At 46.0% G+C, this 22,186-nt stretch overlaps 1 protein-coding gene across 4 annotated transcripts in view; it reads left to right on the top strand.

Annotated features, from left to right (window-relative positions):
- Positions 1 to 22,186, top strand: part of DNM1L (dynamin 1L) — an 829,340-nt gene that overhangs the window by 294,962 nt on the left and 512,192 nt on the right. For all 4 annotated transcript variants that reach the window (XM_086952767.1, XM_086952765.1, XM_086952764.1 and 1 more), the window contains one exon: positions 1,004 to 1,075. In XM_086952767.1, the coding sequence (XP_086808893.1) occupies positions 1,004 to 1,075 (72 nt within the window). The remainder of the gene's footprint in view (positions 1 to 1,003; positions 1,076 to 22,186) is intronic.

Here is a 22,186-nt window from a genome sequence, read left to right as displayed (position 1 = left end):
GGTGTGGGCGAGTGAGCCTTTGCTTCGGAGGTGGGGGATGGGTGGTTGGAGACGGCTGGGTGGAGGGGTTTGATATTACTGATCGGTCATAAAAGCGCCCTTGTAGATCTGCTTGTTTTTATGTTTGCAGTTCTGTCCTTTGTTATTCATATGTCATGTATGTACTATACGATTCAACATGCCGTGATGTAAGTCCTTCTGTGGTGAGCATGCTTGCAATAAAAAAATTTAAAAAAAGAAATAAGAAAAACACTCCATGAGAGTGCATGCATTTTCCACCTGACTCCTGTCTGCATTTCTGTCCCTCAGCCGCACTCTGTTGCACTCTGTCGCCCGTGTGCTTCTCTCCTTGCCCTCCACGTTGCGCTTACTCATGTATGTCCCTCTAACGCGTTACTTTCTCGCCTGTGTGTTTCTCCCCTGCCTACTTCACATTGGTCTCATTCCCGTTGCTTCTCCCGCCTACTCCATGTTGCTTCCATCAGACAGTTTCTTTCATGTTGCTTTTCTCAACCATGCACTCCTTATTTCTTCCTGCAACTCGAATACTTTGTAACACTTCCTCCCCACCTGAGCCTTATGTGTAGCTCCTCCCCACCCACGCATAACAGAAAAAAATGCTTTTGCGCTATTTATCTTTTTTCTTTCATTTACCAAGCCACAGGATAAGTTACAAAAAAATAACAAGATGCTGGTTTCATGTTATAGGCTTGTGCATGCATGCCTACAGAATGATGCATCACCGCATCATAGCACCTTTTGTTCTTTTCTTTTTTCTTTAGTCATACTGTGTGTCTTCGGGGATGCTGTACAGCGTATCAAAAAACCATTGACAAAGCCAATAGGATCCAAAAGCTTTGATGAATTGGCTTTGTCAATGTTTGTTTAACTAGGGTTTGTCCACTTTATGGTTGTAGGATGCTTGGTTACTCACACTCATTGGTTTTTTGGTATTGTCCTGTAAAACATCGGTGTGATTTTTACTTTGTTTTTTCTTCTTTAGGTGTACGCTGATTTTGATGAAATCCGGCAAGAAATCGAAACTGAAACGGAGAGGATATCTGGAAATAACAAGGTAAGAATTCCTTGTATTGGGGAGTACAGCGGTTGGGATAAACTTAAGCCTGCGTTTTCTTAGTAGTCCAAAGTTCACTATTTGAAGTACACATAATTTAAAGAGTCGTAAGGAGGTGATGATCTACTCAAAGAATTACATTATATTGCATTATACTTCATAAACGGGCGGATTTAGTGCGCAAAATGTAGTGGTATGATACTCATTTACAGGCACCTGTGATATGAGTTTTATCATAGTGGCAGCCTGAGCCACCCTTCTGAGATTTACTATGTTTGGGACTTGCTAGAATTATGCGACAAAAACGGCCCAAATTGTGTCATGGTTATCTAAATTGTGTGGCGGGAAAAAGGCCAATTATGTAGCATGTGCTTTAGCAGTATTATTTTCCTTCGTTGTAGCCATTGAGTCTCATAAATTCATTAGTCAATTGTTTTATCAACAATTCATGGAAGGTAAATATAACCTAAACATTGTAATTCAAATCAGTGCCCGTTGTTAGGTGCACTATGAGCGACTCAAGCATATAGATATGGTGAGGCTTGATAGATTTTGCTCCAGCCTATCTTTCTGCCACCCAGGGGAGGCACAATGGTCAGGGTTAACCCTCTGACTGCTCACCAATATCTTACAATTATGCCGAATTATTTCCTCTTGCTTGCTGGGGGCATGGTTACAATATTTGGGCCGAGGGTAGGGGCAACAGATGCAATGTAAGGGTTTATAGGGGAGGTATTTGGAAAGTCTGTTAGGGCTTTAAAAATAGGTGGCATGGCCCAGTGCCAGAACTGGTTGGGCCCCACCTCATTTAAAGGAAAAATAATCTTTACTCCAGTATTGGAGTTTTCATAGATTGACATGCTTGAATCATTCCCCGTTGTCATGATGGGAGTTCCTGGTACTTTAAATAGTAATAGTAATAAAAGTAGACTGATAGGTTAATTTACTGTGAGGCTTAGGCCTTTTCTAGTCTATACCTATCATAGTTCTTATTAAAAATAGAGAGCGAAGTTTTGGCTTAGCCAATCAGCATCAACCACCCTCTAGAACACTCCTGGGAGAAGCTCAGAACCTCAGATTTTCTACCACACTTTGTGCTAGCTCTGCTCAGTTTTTCTAATCTTCAAGAATATTTTCTTGAAGATTAGAAAATTTCAATTTCAGGGGCTTCAAATTTCAGGGAAGTGACTTTATTTGATATATTGTATCAATCAGGTATATATCTGCTCTTTAAATCGGTTGTTTTCAACAAATCTAACTGAGTCATGTCAGAAAAGGCAAAAAAGACTTTCTTTAAAGAGATTGCCACTTGTCTGAAGAAGACACTGTATGTGGAAGTCCCTCCCCAAAGAGTGCATTTATTGTTTATATCCTTCTCATAAGACATCTGACTGCAAGATATGTCACACCTTCTCGAATAAGACTCTCAGAGACCGTGAGGGAAGGCTTCTTACTTTGCTCCAAAAAATGAAGGCCATGTCTAATCCTGTGTCAGACTCCGAGAGCGAGCAGTCTACCTCATCAAAGATTTCCCTCAAAAGAGATAGGGATTCATCGCGCTCTGTCTAGGAACGCCACTCAAAATTTGCCAAATAGTCCTCTCAGGATGTCTCCTCAGGGCACAGTAAAGGGTCTCTCAAGAAAGAACAGCCTTATAAGTTTGTACCTGAGCCAAAAACTCCACCTCCAGGCTTAAAACTGCTTTTTAAGAAACCTTCTTCAGAGCCATTTATAAGTTCTGTGCCACTCAAGAGGGATTTGTCATTCACAACAAGGAGATGCAGCTCAGGGACGTTAACGTGGACATCCTTCTCCACAGCCCTGTCAGTGACGACGATATCAACTGCCGTCTATTCAAGCACCAATTTCGTCAACTATCCCTCTAGCATCGTTGACGAGGATCTCCTCACTGTCACTAAAGCTGCCAATGTAGAAGTTGCCGTCGACGAGATTGCCGATGCAGACTCGCCAACCGACGCAGCCGACGAAGGCACCGACATGAGGAAGAAGAGGCTGTAGGAGGAGGGCACACAGTTGTTGAGCCCATTGCTGTCCGCGTAGACGCAGCTGTCGACGGAGACTGTCTCGTCGACGAAGGCTCCTATATCATCGACATCAAGGCCAGGAGCTAAATCACCATTGTCAATATCTATTGTCTTACTAAGGGAGATAGATATTACCCCAGAACATAAGTCACCAAGTAAAATTACGCCTCTTTTACCTACTCATGAGTCAGTCAGAAGAAGAAGACCCCTTGGGACCTGCATATAGTCCATCAAATTTGCATGTCAAGTATCAGCCAGATGACGATGAGGAGCAGGTACTAGACTGCTATGGTCAAGTTTACAACGCACAACCTAAGCCAGGTCGATCGAACTATCAGCATGAGACGGTGAAAGTGCATCCTGCCTTAATTTCAGATCTTCAAATTATGCATGAGGACTACCACTGCATTTTCCCACCTTCAGTACCTGCTTCTGTCTTTGTCTCCAGTGCGGTCACAATTGCAGAAATCCACCCCCACCAGACTCACTCCCAAATACCCCTCGGTCTGTTCCTCTCCAGGAAACAGTTTGTTCGGACGAGGAACGTGAGGAGGGAGAACTTTGCGACACGGGCGCAGAATGGGATAATTACTCAATCTCTCTGCCTGCATCACCAATACCTCCTCCAGTAGACTCTCCACAAGAGGATATAGGAGGCTTTCATAATCTTCTAGAATGTGCAGCAAAAAGATTTGCTTTACCATTCCCTTCAAAGCAACCCAACTGTTTCCTTAACGATTTTAAGAAACCTAAAGTAAATCTGTCGGAGCCATACCGATTATTGATTCATTCTGGGAAGAGGATATGCGGATTATGAAGACTCCAGCATCTATACCAATGGTGCTTCCGCGCCTTGACAAAAAATACAAAGCCACAGACCATGCCCCAGCGTGCCTTACAGGACATCTAAAGCTGGATTCAGTGGTTAGGCAGGCAGCTCAACGCTGCTCAAAAAATCCGTCCGCCCCCCTTTCGGCGGCTCCTGATAAAGATGGCAGACGTCGAGATTCAATTCATGAATGTTAAAGGCCCTGGAGTGGTGGATAGACAAGAACCACCCAAATGATGATATATCAACCTAATCCTACTGATATTCAGACATTAGAGAACTTCCCTACTAATTCATTAATGGAGGTTGAATCATTGAATAAAATTAAATCCGGCTCTCCTGCCGATTGCATTCCTGCAAAAATCCTTTCTTCCCTGGCCAAAAACCTGTCTTCCACCATGCAGAGTCTCTTCAACCTCTCCCTAAAAGAAGAGCACGTACCATTAGAGTGGAAAATCGCTCAGGTCAGGCCGATTCGCAAGAATACCAAACTTCCATGGACAGAACTCTCCAATCTCCGCCCTATCTTGCTCCTTCCGTTTACCAGCAAGCTATTGGAAAAACATGTAAACTCCCATCTCTCCAATTTTGTCGAACAAACTGGATGTCTAGACCCTTCCCAGTCCGGTTTCAGGCCCAAATACAGCACCGAATCAGCATTACTAGTGGTCACAGACAACATCAGGATGACCCTAGATAATGGCCTTTCTATGAATCTGGACCTGTCCACAGCATTCGACAGTCTCCCACAACATCCTGACCAAAAGATTGGAAGAGATCGGATTAAGAAAAACGGCTTTACAATGGATGAAGAGCTTCCTATCCGACCGATCTCAGGTTGGTAATCTAGGACCCCATCGATCGGCCCCCACAAAATTGTCCAAGGGAGTACCCCAGGGCTCTTGTCTGAACCCTACATTATTCAATATCTACGTTGCTCCCTTGGCCAATCTCCTGAGATTGCCAAAGGGAGCATCCCCATATCATATGCCGATGACACCGAATTACTCTTCCCATTCAACAAACCCACCCCAGAAGTTCGGGCGGCCTTCTCCAATGGAATGAGAGCAATATCACACTGGATGAGGTATAATTTCCTCCAGTGTATTGTAGGAAAAACAGAAATTATGCTCTTCGGAGAGGCACCCCATCTGTGGACACCAGAATGGTGGCCGACAGATCTAGGCCCCCATCCTGTGCCCAAGACGGTGGTTAAAAATGTGGGGATCCGGCTAGACCAGGCGCTTAAAATGAAGGAGCATACAGCTCAAACTGCGGGTTCTTGTTTCCATGTAATGGGCCTACTTCGCCGTATTTTCCCTCTACTCCCTGATTCCTCCCGGAAACCCCTTGTCCAAGCACTTGTATTGAGTCGCCTTGACTACTGTAACAGCCTGCTTGTCTCTGCCAACGAAGCTTCATTGGCCAGATTGCAGGTAGTTCATAACTCAGTAGCTCAATTGGTCCTTAACGCTCCCCCGAGAACTCCCTCCCGCCCTCTTCTGATGAAACTACACTGTTATGTTATGTTATGTTCAGCTTTTTTCTATAGTGCTTGAATCACCTAGGGGCATCTCGGCGCTTTACTCTAAATCACCCCAATGAGTAAGTAGCAAAGGAGAAACAGGGACGGACCTAAAACAAGAATGCCTTTAAATGTTTCTAAAATTGAGATAGGAGGGAGTTTCTCGCAAGTATAATGGAAGACTGTTACAATATTTGGGAGCAATGTAAGAAAATGCTAAGCCTCCCGATCTGTGGCGTCTAATACGAGGTACCTGAAGCAATTGCTGCGTACCGGACCTCAGAAGGCGAGTTGGGATGTATTTTTTCAATTTGTTTTGAAGATACACTGTCCCCTGACCCTGAAGCGCACAGAAAGTGAGACAACAAAATTTGGAAAAGGCTGTTTTATCGGAAGCCAGTGCAACTTTCTCAGCAGTGGTTGCGAGGAAGTGCCGGCTGGCATATTCAGGACCAGCCTGGCTGCCGTGTTCTGTTTTACCTGTAGTTTCTTCAGAGATGTTGCTCTCACTTCGGCTAGCAGTGCATTCCCATAGTCCATGCGGCTCATAACTAGGGCCTGGGTTACTATTCTGTGATGTTCCGTGGGGATGAATGGTAAGATCTTTCGCAGTAATCTGAGCCTGTAATAGCATGCCCCTGATACTGGCTTCCCATCCGCCAAAGGGTCAAATTTAAAATCTGCTGCATCATCCATAAGGCATTGTATAACTCAGGCCCTTCTTATCTCTCTGAGAAATTCAAGCCTTATGTTCCCCTGAGATCTCTTCGCTCGAGCACTAAACACATGCTGATGGTACCACAAGTTAGAAGAGAAAGACTAGGAGGAAAGGCCCTCTTCCATCTTGGCCCTTTTTACTGGAATGAGCTGCCCCTACCTCTGAGACAGTGTACAGACCACTTACAATTCAGGAAGGTGCTTAAAACTACTCTTTTTGGTACCTGTTAGCTTGCTGGGCCCACACATCTACCCCATGTTCCGCTTAAGCGCAGAGATACCCCTTCGGGTGTCGATTCTAGCGCTATATAAGCATATAAATAAATAAATAAATCTGTCAGTCAGGCTGTCTCTCAAGTACACGCTGGCACCCTTTGTAATCACCATGGATGCATCCCTGGAGGGCTGGGGAGCTTACCTCTAAGAGCTACAAGTATGCGACAAGTGGTATCGGACTCCAATTCAATCACACATAAATATGCTGGAATTAAAAGCATTCCATTTAGCCATTCAACCCTTTCTTTCCAGAGTACAAGGTTCATCGGTGCTTGACCAAACAGACCATACCACAATGATGCATTACATAAACAAACATGGTGGCACGCGATCTCGCCAACTTTCCAGAATAAGAAACAACAAAGTGCCAATGCTGATTTACACTTTTTTATATACCGGTGCACTGAGTTGAAACAATGTCACTATACACCTCTTTTTCCGTATGAATTAATCGGAATTTATTTAGGGATTCACCTATATAAATCCGAACCAAAGAATTTTTTCATTTTAAAAATTTTGAAACACCAAACTACCTTCTCCCAAAGCAAACAAAATTAGAACATCCTTAAATTTCCACCAAATTCTCTTTCACACCATACCACTTTCGCACTCTCAACCATTCTTCTCAAGACCTCCTACGTCCGCTCAACAAACATTCCAGCAATCCAACACACAACACACAACACAACTTTCAATCATTCATATTTAAACCGCAACAAAAACCAAATGACAAATGGGCCAACCAAGACCAAATTCTCAAATTACAAGAATTTAGAATTTCTATAACAATGCTTTGTACACTTGATTTGGCCACCACAAGGTCGACGCGTTTCGAACCCCACAGATTCCGGGGTTCTCCTCAGTACCAATACGCTTAGTTCCTTTAGCTAGATTCACCGATCTCTGCTTCACTATTATCAACCAGCCTATGTAACCGGCATTAATTGCGGCGGTCGGTCCTCGACCAAGAGCCGTTGGCTCTTGGAAGTGTAACAGGTGTGAGTCTTGTTTGAATTATTTTAACGGACCGTAGAAGACCAACAGCATTTTATTTATATGCGCCTCAGTTGCTGTATATTTCAACAAGAGCCTGATTTCGTTGAATGAGTCTTCACGGGCCGGCGGGTAGTTTGACAGTAACCGCTGACTAACTTCTGGCGTTTGGTGGAATTTTAAGGATGTACTAATTTTGTTTGCTTTGGGAAAAGGTAGTTTGGTGTTTCAAAAATGTTAAAATGAAAAAATTCTTTAGTTCCGATTTATATATGTGAATTCCTAAATAAATTCTGATTAATTCATACGGAAAAAGAGGTGTATGGTGACATTGTTTTAAGTCAATGCACCCGTATATAAAAAAATGTGAATTGTATATCAGCATTTGCACTTTGTTGTTTCTTGTTCATATAGGGCTCAGCCTTGCTGATTGGAGCCTAAACCCTTGTTCCTTGGAACTTTCCAGAATGGCACAGAGGTTATGGAAATGGGCTATAACTCACATAATCTGCCTCCGAGCACAACATGTTCCGGGAACACAAAACACTACTGCAGATACACTCAGTAGGCTCACAACATCGTGCTACTAGTGGGAACTACATCAACAGGCACAGCATCTTCAGCCGCTGGGGCATCCCAGCGCAAGATCTATTCGCAACCCTCCAGAACTGCAAACGCAGGTACTATGCAAGCTGGCTTCTCCAACAGGGATCATTGGGGAATGCCTTTTCGATTGCGTGGTCTGGCATCTTTGCCTACTCTTTTCCTCCCAGTCCTCTTCTCCCAACAGTCATCAGGAAGATGAACGAGCCCTGCAAGCTGTTTCTCATTGCTACAGCATGCCACGTCAACACTGGTACACAGAACTGATCCTCCTCTTGCAGGTTCCGCACATCCTACTACCAGTATATTCCAACCTCCTAATGATGAACCAGGGAAAGATCCTACATCCGGATCCCCGACACTTCCACTTATCAGCATTGCTCCGGAGTTCTAAGAGTTCCAGCTTTTGAACATTTCCGACGACTGTAGAGCTATCTTGGCCAGAGCGGATAGTACCAATAAAACATATTGCGTCAAGTTGAAGCATTTCTGTATCTGGTGCGGCCTAGCAGGAATACATCTGTTTTCCTACTCTGCAGAGCAACTCTTGCCATACTTCCTACAATTGGCGCAATCAGGCTTGACACATAGTTCTATAAAGGTCCATCTAGCATCCATTTCCCTCTACAGAAGGACACTTTTCTCTCTGTCTTTATGGTCTTCCAGGATAATCAAGGAATTCCTCAAAGGTTTGTTTCGTGTCTGTCCTCCTATTAGGCCTCCACCTCCAGCATGACAGTTAAATACGGTCTTTCACAATTGATGATGCCTCCTTTCACGCCCATTCACAGGGCAGAGATCAAGTTCCTATTGTGGAAGTTCGCTTTACTTCTTGCTCTGACATCCGCCAGAAGAGTAAGTGAAATGCAGGCTTTTGTTATAGGAGAACCATTTTTACAATTCAAGTGTGAGGGTCTTCTCCTCCGTAAAAATCCACAATTTATACCATAGGTTCCTTCAGACTCCCATTTGAATGACCCGGTGATACTAAAGAATTTCTTCCCAAATCCATTGACTGCTGCGGAGAGGGCCCTTCATTCGCTAGACGTCAGGCATTGCTTTAAGTTCTATCTGCAAAAAACAAAACCCTTTCGCAAGACTTCCCAATTATTTGTTGCATGCAGTGCTCCAAGAAAGGTTTCCTGCTTTCTAAGCAGAGTATTTCTAGACGTATATCCAGTGCAATACTAATTGGCCATCGCAAACCTGGCAGACCACTATCCTCAAGAGTCCAAGCTCACTTGACGAGGGCTGTGTCTACGTCTACATCATTGTTTGCGGAGTATCACTTCCTAAAATTTGCCGTACATCAACGTGGAAGAATAGACTCATATTTACAAGTCACTACTGTTTGGATTCAACAGTCCTAAATGACACAGCGTGTGATAAGCAGTGCTTTGCAATCTATTTTGTTAAGGTGTGCCATCCCTGTATACCCTCTGCCTTTCACTGCTGTATCACATTTTTGTATCATAGATTATTTGCACTGTTTAATGGTTAAAGGAATTTAATTCCTAATTGTTATTCTTATGATTTTGATTAACATTCTGCTTTATGTTTATTTAAAGATCTGCTATCGCATCGTCCTGTTAAGTTGTTCAAGGCCATTATAAATGTGCTACTTAACTGCTAGCTACTCTGATTCAAGCATGTGAATCTATGAAAGCTACAATACTGGAGTAAGAAATAAGTTACTTACCTGTAACTGTAGTTCTCCAGTATTACATCTTTCATAGATTCACATGCTTGTATCTTCCCCGTCGTCATGGTGGAAGTCTCACGGTAACAGAATGACCAAGCAGTATCATAGAGAAGAAAAACTGCATAGAAAATCCCCATAGGGACTGTAGTATTTGGTAACCAGACCATCTCATTATTTGGTCCAAAAGTCAGCCAATCAGCATTGCCGCCCTGCCCTCACACTCCCCAGCAGAAGCTTCCTGCCTCAGATTTCCAACCGCCTTCGTGTGAGAAAGGAGTCTCCCTGAGCTCTGCTCAGTTTTCTGTTCCTGAGTGAACTTTTGACCTTTTGGAATCTTATTTTCCTGTCTTCCGGATTAAGGTATTGTGTGTACCTATTTTCTTCATTATGGCTGAAAGCTCTAAGAAGAGGCTGTTCAGGCCTTGCAGATCCTGTGGGAAGGCCAGGCTCTACTCTGAGGACCCACACAAGGACTGCCTTTACTGTCTTCATCCTAAACATGTGGCTAAGGATTGTAAATACTGTAGAACCTTTTCTGTCAAAACTAAGAGACAGAGAGGCTCGCTTGCTGTTATGGCTTCAGAAGAAGAAGGCCACATTAGGCTCAGATTCTGAGGAGGAATCTTCTCATTTGACACCCAAGAAAAGAAAGGCCTCTGTTTCTGAGGAGAAAGTGGAGCCTAAAAAGAGTAAATCAAAGGAGAAATCAACATCTTCTCTTCCTATTACTCCTCTGAAAAAGCAGTCAAGTCTGAAAGGGCCTGGGTCTGCTCCATCGACCAGTTCCCTAGCTTCTGCTCCAAAATCTGTGGTGAAGACTTCAGCTCCGTCGACGACTTCACCGTCGACGACGACGGCTTCGTCGACGATAGGATCTAAAGCTGCGTCGACGGCGACAACAACGTCGACGAGTAAGATTTCGCTGTCGACGAAGAGACCGACGACGACTCCGTCGACGACAGGTTCGACGTCGAGGATGTCGACGGGGGCCCCGTCGACGATGGTTCCGTCGACAAAGGTTCCGTCGACGATGGTCCCGTCGACGGCACCGTCGACGAAAATCATTCTAACATCTGCGAAAGCATTCAAATCGCCACAGTCAAAGACCATGATCTCTATCCGGTCTTTTCAGTCGACCAGGGGTTCGGCGACTATCAGCAAATCTGCGGAGTTCACCTCATGGACGCAGATTTCACCTTTGCCACCATCCTCATTGTTAGAGCAGGACTCAGATGGAGAGGAGTCCTCAGGTGCCGCCTACAGTCCTTCTCAGCTTCAGATAAAGAGCCAAGACAGGACGAAGAGGAAGTTTATTCCTTCAAGGACAGACCTCAATCTTCCAGATACGAGTCTTTTCAAGAATCTGGTGATTATAATGAGGAGGAGGACCACCAAGAGGACTCACGTGAGGAAGAGCGGCAAGAGACGGTTTCCATACCTGTGTCTCTTGTATCTGACCTTAGGTTAATGATAAACGACTACTACCGTCGTTTCCCAGAGGCGAACACCTCTCAACCATCTACGCAGGTGCCTTCTTCACAGCCACCAAAAACAAACTCTGCCTCACAAGAACAAGTAGTGAGATCACCGCCAGTAGTTACTATAAGGGATGACCTAACGGAATCCGACGAGGATGAACAGCCTGAAGAAGGAGAACTTGTTCGTGATGCTTCGGGGCAGGAATGGAATGAATACATTTTGCCATCGGCTCCGTCACCTATCCCACTACCGTCTACCTCCCCTCCTCAAGACATCGGAGGTTTCCATGATATCATGGAAAAAGCGGCTAAAAGGTTCAGTTTGGATGTGGAAGTTCAAGAGATGGAATGTTTCTTGTATGATTTCAAGGACGATGCCAAAAGATCGGTTCGTTCAATTCCTATTATCCCTCATATTTGGGTAGAGGGCCTAAAGATTTTAAAAACACCGGCTTCCATAGCGGTTTCTGTTCCTCGGATTGAAAAAAAGTACAGAGCGCCAGAGTCTGCAGCAGCCTGTCTCATAGGGCACCCCAGATTGGAATCAGTTGTGACGCAGGCGGCGCAGAGGAATTCTAAAAACCCGGTGGCTACTTCCTTGGTGCCACCAGACAAAGAAGGACGGAGAATGGACGGTGCCGGTAAGAGGTTTGCTGTCATGGCAGCCTCTACTATTAAAGCGGCAAATGCAATGGCCCTTATTAGCCGTTTCAACAGGCAAATGTGGTCTGATCTTGCACCCATACTATCTGCGCTACCGGAAGATAGAAAGGAGGAAGCGGCGGCCATCCTTAAAGATGGAGCTAAGTCTGCTGCCGAATCTATCGACATCGCCATGGATGTCTCGTCTATGGCCTTCAGACAGATGGCTGGGGCGGTTTCGCTTCGCAGACAAGGCTGGCTTAAAGCGACATCATTTCGCCCGGAAGTGCAGGCGAAGATTGTCGATATGCCTTTTGATGGTGAAAATTTATTTGGGAAGCATATAGACGAGGCGTTGCAAGGCATAAAATCTGACACGGATACAGCTAGAGCGCTGGGATCCCTTCAACAGGGAAGGTTTCAGTCCTTTCAAAAAAGGGGTGCAAGAGGTCAATTCAATCAAAGACCCTCTTTTCAGACCAATCGATATCAGCCGTATAACCAACAGGGATATCGACAATACAATGCCAACAACCAGTACAGGTCCTCCAACTCCTCTTACCAGCAGCAGTCTAGGGGCAAAACAAACACCAGAGGGAAGAATCAACAGTCTAACAGACGTCAATGATTTCAGGCCGGCGCTCCCCACACAACAGATCCCGGAAAACGACCACTATCTGTCTCAATACTTCAACAACTGGATGTCCATAACATTGGACAAATGGGTTCTAGATGTCATAAGCAGGGGTCATACTCTGGAATTTGTAGAAATACCACCAGATCATCCCCCAGTGCTCAGGCTCAACCAACATCGTCCGGAAATGCAGAAGGAAGTACACTCGCTTCTGCAAAAGGGAGCCATAGAAGAAGTGCCGCAACATCTCAGAGGGAAAGGCTTCTATTCGCATTTCTTCCTCATCAAAAAGAAACAAACCCTGAAATGGAGACAGGTATTGGATTTGAGGGATCTGAATCAATTCATAAAGAAGATACCCTTCAGAATGCTATCGTTGCAAGAGATCCTACAAATGATAAAGGAAAAAGACTACATGGCGTCTTTGGATCTCATGGATGCGTACTTCCATATTCCCATTCATCGGAAGCACAGGAAATATTTAAGATTTGTCGTGGAGAGTCGCCACTTTCAATTCAAAGTCCTGCCATTCGGACTCAAATCGGCCCCGAGAGTGTTCACCAAATGCATGGCCCCGGTGGCGGCCCACTTAAGATTGCAAGGGCATTACATTTACCCATATCTGGACGACTGGTTGGTGACAGGTCCATCTTTCAGAGAGGCAACAAGATCTCTTCAGTGCTGCATCCGGCTGTTTCAGCGCTTGGGACTACGGACCAACTTGGAGAAATCCTCGCTGACTCCGGCCCAGGGCATCCAATTCTTAGGGGCATGGATATGCACCAGAGCAGGGAAGGCCTATCCTTCCGAAGAACGAATGAGAAAGATCATGGGTCTAACGGCGTCACTTCAAACAAAAAGGTCCACTTCTGTGAGAGTGTACAAGTCCTGCATCCCACTGGTGCCAAATTGTCGCCTTCGAATGAGGCCTCTGCAGGAACAACTGGACGAGCAGTGGGTTCAGTCCAAAGGAACCTTCGAGGATCGGATTGCCATCACGAACCGTATGAAGGTGGCCATGTCATGGTGGAAGGTTCAAAAGAACTTGGACCAGGGCTTGAACTTTGTTCCTCGAGATCACGACTTCGTGATGACAACGGACACTTCGCTGAAAGGATGGGGTGCACATCTTCAGGACCTGGAGATTCAGGGCCTTTGGTCAGACTGGGAAGCACAGCTTCACATAAACATGTTGGAGCTCAAAGCGGTGTTTCTGGGGCTTCAAGCATTCCTTCCCAGGATACGCCAATCGTCGGTACTTATCCAAACGGACAGCACTACGACTATGTTTTACTTGCTAAAACAGGGTGGAACAAGATCCAAACAGCTGTCGACATTGGCGCAAAGAATCTGGAAATGGCTGATAACCAACGGCATTTCAATTCAAGTTCAACATATACAGGGAGTCCTCAACATACGGGCAGATGCCCTGAGTCGCACTTCCAATGTGACGCACAAGTGGGAACTGCACGACACTCAGCTTCAAAACCTGTTTCAAAGGTGGGGCACTCCCACATTAGACTTGTTCGCAACAAGAAACAACTCAAAGTGCGTTCAGTTTGCGTCCAGGTACCATCAGCAAGGATCCAAGGGAAATGCATTCCACATGGACTGGACAGGGAGGTTTGCCTACGCGTTCCCTCCATTTCCATTGATACCGCGAGTTCTTCGCAAGATGAGATTGGAACCGTGCCATGTCATACTGATAGCTCCAGCCTGGCCGAGGCAGGCGTGGTTTTCAGATCTACTTCAGATGTCGAAGGGCAGCAAGATCCAGCCTCTGACATTCCAGAACCTCATCTCCATGAAAGACGGTCAGATTCTGCATCCGGATCTGCAATCACTAAAATTGTCAGCATGGAACCTCATGAGCGGGAATTTCAAAACCTAGACATTCTGCAGGAATGCAGGCATATTCTCTCGCAAGCCAGAGCTATGTCAACAAACAAAACATATACAGCGAAATGGACCCGTTTCTGCCACTGGTGCGACAGTCGAAACTTACATCCGTTTGAGGTACGCCCCGAAGGTATCCTACCTTACCTGCTGTCACTATCTAAGGCAGGTCTGTCGCATGCCTCGGTCAAAGTGCACTTGGCAGCAATATCACGTTTCAGGAGGAAGCCAAACGAGCCATCCCTCTGGTCTTCCAGGATAATAAAAGAATTTATCAAAGGACTTTTTAGAGTTTATCCTCCCATCCGGCGTCCACCAGTGCCGTGGCACCTCAATACAGTCCTATCACAACTTATGAGGCCACCTTTCGAGCCTATACACAAAGCAGACTTACAGTTCCTATCTTGGAAGACAGCCTTACTGCTTGCACTAACATCAGCAAGGAGGGTTAGCGAAATTCAGGCCTTTTCAGTGGAAGAGCCCTTCTTACAATTTCGCAAGGACAGGGTTATATTAAGGACAAATCCATCTTTTATTCCCAAAGTTCCTACGTCTTTTCACCTCAATGAGCCTATCATTCTGCCTACCTTTTTCAGCAATCCCTCATCGGAAGCAGAAAGGGCATTGCACTCTCTAAACCTCTCTAGATGCTTGAAGTTCTACATTGAACGGACAAGGACATTCCGCAAATCCAAACAATTATTTATTGCATTTGAAGGTCACAGGAAAGGCCTTCCTCTGTCCAGACTGAGTATTGCCAGATGGATATCATCAGCTATCCTGAAATGTCACGAGAAAGCGGGTAAACCGCTCTGTTCTAAAGTGAATGCACATTCCACAAGGAAGATGGCGACTTCAATGGCCTTGTTCGCAGGAGTGTCTCTGCCTGACATCTGCAGAGCAGCAACGTGGAAGAGCGTGCATTCATTTACAAGACACTACTGTCTAGACACTGCGTGGAAAGAGGACACAGCAGTGGGACAAGCTGTTCTGAAACGCCTATTTCAGTAAGGTATGATTTGATGGTATACTTTTATTTCTATACAGTATTTTCATTTATGTTTGAACATGTGTATATATATATATATATATATATATCTGCATATATGGTGTTATTTTTGATGTGTATTATTATATCCTTGCCTTGCTGCAGAACTTCCTTCTGGGTCCTGTCCTGGAAACGCTACGAATTTTGTGAGCACTGCTTACTAATCTGATACAAGCATGTGAATCTATGAAAGATGTAATACTGGAGAAGGAATTGGTTACTTACCTGTACACTATAGTTCTCCAGTATTATCTTTCATAGATTCACATGCGCCCGCCCGCCTCCCCGTTTCTCAGGCAGAACCTGTTCTCTGTATTTATCCATGTCTCTCACTCGGGGACGGAAATCTGAGGCAGGAAGCTTCTGCTGGGGAGTGTGAGGGCAGGGCGGCAATGCTGATTGGCTGACTTTTGGACCAAATAATGAGATGGTCTGGTTACCAAATACTACAGTCCCTATGGGGATTTTCTATGCAGTTTTTCTTCTCTATGATACTGCTTGGTCATTCTGTTACAGTGAGACTCCCACCATGACGACGGGGAAGATACAAGCATGTGAATCTATGAAAGATAATACTGGAGAACTATAGTGTACAGGTAAGTAACTAATTCCTTCTCCAGTATTGGAAGCTTTCATAAACTCACAGGCAACCCACCCTCCTCCCCGCAGGGACAGCTCACCTTGCTCTGTTTCTCTATATGAACGCTAGCACTTGTGCTCGAAAATCTGAGGTTCTGAGCTTCTCTCAGAGGTGTATTAGAGGGTGGTCGATGTTGATTGGCAAAGGCAAAACTTTTGTCTCTTTTTTATTAAGGACTATGATAGGTTAATAAACTGTGAGACCTCTGCCTTTTCTAGTCTATACCTATCATTTTACACTTGTTACTATTTAAAGTACCGGGGACTCCCATAATGACGACAGGGAATGATTCAAGCATGTGAATCTATGAAAGCTTCCAATACTGGAGAACACACCACATTCACATCTATGCTCCTCAACATCCGCTCGCTCACAAAGCACGCCATGGAGATGCAGGGCCTACTGCATGACCACACTTGAGACCTGCTGTTCTCAGAGAAAAAAAACTCAGAAACCTCTGCCTCACCCAGCACATTACCATACCCACCTGCCACCGGACACCTATTGGATCCAATGTTATCCTTTAATCGGCTGTTTCACTCAACAAACCCGCAACAATGACATGGAAATAGCTCATCCTTGTCAGTTTTAGCATATCTATCCCAGGCCTACCATCATTGCACCCACCTGCCACAGCTTGAAAAGCAGCACAGAGCACACCAGCAACTTGGAGAAAGCAATCAAGGAGCTAAACAGCGATTTCACTGCATGGCCCAACACCCTGGCCCCCCTCAAGCTCAACCCAACAGGAAGAGCCCGACCAGAGGCTAACGGGTACCCAGAGAAAAATAGACTGATAAAGCGCCACTGCAAGCAACTAGAGCACAAATGGAGACCAAGTGAAGAAATTTTCACAACTGCCCTGTCCTGTTGTGTGTATTTTTATAGCTCACTTTCACGATGATAGTACGCTACCATTCTATGCATAGCGCAGTATCATCTTACTCATCCCTATTCTACCCCTGCGTGATTAGTGTAGTATGGATATTTACCCATGAGCGACTTAACTTTGTGTGTTCTTCTTTATTTGGCTAGTTTGGCGGCTGATTAATCGCGCTAGAGAAGAGTATTTCAAGGTATTTCAGAGGAAGGACACCATTGATTTCTGAATATGTCAATAGTACCTGTAATTTAGTACACATTTCTGGGAGTTTGCTCTTATTGAGACTTGTACCATGAAACCTTTACAGTTGTTTATGATCATGTTTTGACATGAAAATTGTGGAGAATTTCCTACATGGATAAACAGCATGTTATTCACGTGGGCAAAGAGGTGGGTTCCTTTCCCCCTACTTTGAAACCCTGGATTGTAAGTGATTTTTCTGATTTCATTTGCTGCTGAATCTCGGGCACTTTGCAAGTGTTTGAGGCAAGCCTAATGGGACTACTCGAAAAGCTAGGTCTTCATCTTTTTATGGAATTCAAAAAGAGAAGAGTAGGCTCTATAGTGGTCTGAAAGGTTGTGTTCTGCATTAGGAGAGATGTGTGAGATAGTATGAGCTCTTGTTCTGGTTTGGTGGAACTGCACATAGCTGTTCTGGTAGGCTGAGCCAGTGCTGTGATATGCTTTACATGCACGTGTGATGAGCTTGAATTGTGTGTGTTTTTGTATTGGGAGCCAGTGAAGTTCCCTGAAGTGTGGTGTGACATTAGCTTGGCGTTGTAGATTGAGGACTAGTCTGGATGGTCTGAAGTTGTTTTAGTGTGTTGGTTGGTGGTCCTGCATATAGGCTGTTCTTGTATATAGGGTGTTCCTGTAGTCCAGTCTGTTGGTGACTAGGGCTTGGGTGATGGTCTTTCTATTGTTGTTAGGTAGCCACTTGTTTATCTTCTTCTGCACCCGTATGATGTGGAAGCAGGATGTGTCAACGTCATTGACCTGGGCAGAAATGTCCAGTTTGCTATCTGAAATATGCTCCTTTCATTTCCAGGGTATACTCATCAATAGTCATAAGCACTGATTAGTCCTGCCTTTGCGCAGAGACCCCGGAGCATATACTAAAATATATGTTCGAGGCATATGAGCTGCAGATCCTACACTTTGCATTAGATCGCCACCTGGTGTTGGGCTCCGATGACTGCATGTTGTTGTCGAAGTCTTTGTAGTCACGAGATAGGTGACTCCTCCCTTGGACGATAGTGCGCATGGGCATCGGCTCCATCCTTAGATTGTTTTTCGCCATAATGGGAAATAATGGCGTTATTTGAAATAAAGATGGGATTTCCATGCGTGTATATCTAATTAAGATTAAAAACTGGAACAGATACAGGTCCTGGGGAGGTGGGAGGGCATGTAGGAATCTGCAGCTCTACATGCCAACAGATGCATACTGGTAAGTAGCATTTTCCGTTCGAGGAATAGGAGCTGCAGATCCTACACTTTGCATCGATTGTGCAGCAGTGTCTCCCCTAGCGGTGGTCACCTGTATTCGTTGCAGTCGTTTGAAAGAGAATTTTGAGGACAGCTTGGCCTACTGCAACTTGCTGCTTAGCTTGCACATCAACACAATAGTGTTTAGTGAAGGTGTTTGTTGTAGACCATGTTGCTGCCTTGCAGATGTCTTCTAGGGGAATGTTCCCTAAGAAAGTCATGGAGGCTCCTAGTTTGCGTGTGGAGTGCGCTCTAGGAGGAACTGTTATTGTGCGTTTTGCCTTGTGATAACATTTGTATACATTTAACAATCCACCTTGCAATTCCTGATTTAGAAATGGGGTTGACTTTATGTGGCGGAGAGACAGCTACGAATAGTTGCTTTGTTTTGCGAAAGGATTTGGCTCCATCAATGTAATAGAGAAGAGCTCTGTTTGCATCTAGTGCGTGTAGAGATCTCTCTGCTAAAGAGTCTGGGTTTTGAAAAAAACACTGCTAACTCTGCTGATTGGTTTAGACGTAAAGGAGTAATTACTTTAGGAAGGAATTTAGGATTAGTCCGTAGAACCATCTTGTTACGGTGTAATTGTAAAAATGGTTCTTGTATAGTGAAAGCTTAAATCTCACTAACTCTCCTAAGAGAGGTAATAGCAATAAGGAAAGCTGTTTTCCATGTGAGAAATTGCAGTTCACACTTATGTAAAGGTTCAAAAGGGGACCCCATGAGCCTGGTAAGAACAATGTTTAGGTTCCACACTGGAGATGGTGGTAACCTAGGAGGAATGATTCTTTTTAATCCTTCCATAAAAGCTTTGATTGCAGGTACTGGGGTGAATGTATGACATTGTTCTGCATTCTGTCCATCTACACCGCTTATTGATCTTTTACTGAGGTAGCTGAGAAGTGTGAAAGCGTGGAGAGCGCTAAGGCGCAGTCCAGGTTCGGACTACTCCCAAACATATTCCTCCTCTCGAACATCCGCTAGAGGGGTGCGTCCACCTGCACCTGCCAAAAGGTCCCCTCTGGAATCTCCACAATGGCAACAATCTCCTTCTCCAAGGAGACATCCGTCATGAACACCTCTTAGGCAGTCTCCTACTTGACCTTACTACTTCCAATCGTCAAGACATTGAGAGCGTATGCCGGGATCTCCATCCTGGTCTACAGACACATCCAGAACCTCGGTGGAAGACTAGTCCCCTACTTTGTCTGCCACCCCTCCTGCCAGAGCGTATCCAGTGGATGATATCTTCACGTTCAATGAGGTTCCTTGTAGGGGGACTGCAAAGCTAAACATCAAGATGCGGTCTACAACCACATCTGTTTCAATCATCTTTGAAACACTCTACCACAGGTTGTCCACTAGACCTTTACTTCCCTTGAAAACTTGGACTACTGGAACCGCTCTTCAGATATTTCTCACTCCTGCTTCAATAGGATCAGCATCAGCGCACATTATCAAAAAGTATAGAGCCCCAGACCAAGATCCACTTTTTCTGAGGTCCAACCCTCCACCGGACTCAGTCATAGTGGCAGCATCAAGAAAAGCGCACACAGGGGTGTCCTCCTCCACCTTCCCACCCAAGACTGCAAATTAATGTACTCTCTCTTAGGAAGAGGATGTGTAGCATCTCTGCCTCCTATATGAATGTTGCTAGCGCCATTTCACTCCTGGGCAGATATGACTGGTTACTATGGGACTTCCTCAGACGTTTCACGGACAAACTGCCAAAAGAAGATTGGCAGGATTTCCAGGAGATCCTACAGAAAGGGGATCTTGTAGCGAACCAGGTCATAAATGCACTAGCCGATGCGTCGTATCTGCGGGTTCATGGCTATTCACTAGGCATCTGCGCTAGGCGTTCCTCTTGGCTGAGACTCACGGCCTGAAACCTGAGGCCCAGCACAGGATTCTGACTCTGACCTTCAAATGAACTTTACTCTTAGGCACTCATACCGACGACGAGATGTCCAGAATGAAGTCCAAGCTCGACACGCTGAAGGCAGTGGGTCTGGAGAAACTGAGGGATTTCAGACACCCACACCGTCCTTATGACCATCGCCAATTTCAATAGAGGGTTCAAACTCCTCACTTGTCGTCGCAACAACACTATGGACGGGGGCGAGGGGCCTCAAGGCAATCAACTCGCTCTGATAAGCAGCATGCCAAATAGTGAGAGCTTGCTTCCCTCTGCTCTGTTCCCCACTTAGGTGGGGGGGAGAAGTATCATGACTCATCTGGACGAGTGGCACAAAAGCACAAAGGACAGTTGTGTGCTCAATATTGTGTGGAATGGATACTCAATCAGATTCAAGTCCCTTCCACCGAAAGTCCCGCCTCGGATATAATCAGTCCATCAGCAAAGGCTCCATCAGGCACTTTTTGACTGAGTTTTTGAGGCCTTTTACCTAATCTTTTCGAGTTGATCGACTCCTGGTGTCGTAGGGATGCCCGGGTTCAAGAACTTTAAAACTGTCACCGCATGATGTCGGTAACAGATCCGCACCGTGTGTGTCTCTGCCTGGGGCGCGACCAGAAACCCTAAGTCGTGTCCTGACTGCCGGTCCATGGCGCCGAAAACTTTGCAGGAGCGGTCCCGAAAGTTGCTTGAAGTCAGGCAGTCAGCTCAGCGCTGCTCGAGGTCCCGGTCCTGTGGGAGGTCGAGGGTCTGGTCGTGGAGTCTTTACCATCATTCTTCTGGATCTAAGTCTTCGCGCTCTGGGTCAGGTAAGTCGAAGCATTCCAAGAAGAAGTCGAAGAAGCATCATCTCTCTTCGAATTCCCCTTGCCCATCACGCTGCTGAGGGTGTGGGCGGTGCCATCCCCGCGGCTCCAGCGGAGCCTGCGACGTCCCCCCAGTCTACTCCACTTCCCCGGTGTGGGTGCGGCACCTGCCCAGGTGCAAGAGTTTCTTGCTGCCATGGCCCGACTCTTTGGGCTGTCTGGCCCCGCCGGTGTGCCTGCGTGCCCAGTGGGCCCGACTTAGGGCCCTGCTTTGCCATCTCCGGCGGCTCCTGCCACGGCGCCACAGGCCCGCCAAGGATCAGTTCCCGATCGATGCCGGTTGACATAGTGACACCTCCACCGGCGCTGATCTCCCCGGCACCGCTTCAGACATCGCCCGCTCCTCGGGACAACGTCCCCCCCCAGGTTCAGCCCCGACCCTGACACTGCCGATACAAATGCCAATGAGCCCTTTTGTGCCCTATGTCCCTCCTCCTTATTTTGAGCCTGTTCCACAGACTTCGGAGGAAGGGGAGGACTGGGAGGAGTAGGAGGACCCTCTAGCACAGGACTGTGCTTATGATCAGGACTGGGCAGAGGATTTGGGGGAAGCCAGTGGTCTTGACACCTCACCTGATCTTGGCATGCTGTCTCCTCCTACCATGGCTACGGAGGAGGGAGCCAGTTACGCAGTTGTGTTGCGTAGGGTTGCTGAGGCTCGCCACATCGAACTCCCTACGGTGGCCGTCAGGACTAACCTCCTGACAGAAGTGCTCCAACCGACGGCTACCTCTTCGGAGCCCTTGCTGCTCTTTAATGAAGCACTATCTGACGTTCTTTTGGACACCTGGTCCAGGCCTAACACAGGGGCTCCTGTGGATAGGAACGAGGCCCGACGCCATCGCCCGGCTCCGGGCGACCCCCTCTTCCTTACCCAACACCCCACCCCGGAGAGCTTGGCTTGTCCAAGCCTCTATATCCCAGAGT

The sequence above is a fragment of the Lissotriton vulgaris genome, chromosome 1_2 (genome assembly GCF_964263255.1).
Source record: "Lissotriton vulgaris chromosome 1_2, aLisVul1.2, whole genome shotgun sequence".
In the NCBI taxonomy this organism is placed as follows: domain Eukaryota; kingdom Metazoa; phylum Chordata; class Amphibia; order Caudata; family Salamandridae; genus Lissotriton; species Lissotriton vulgaris.
This window is presented reverse-complemented; position numbering and strand designations above follow the sequence as displayed.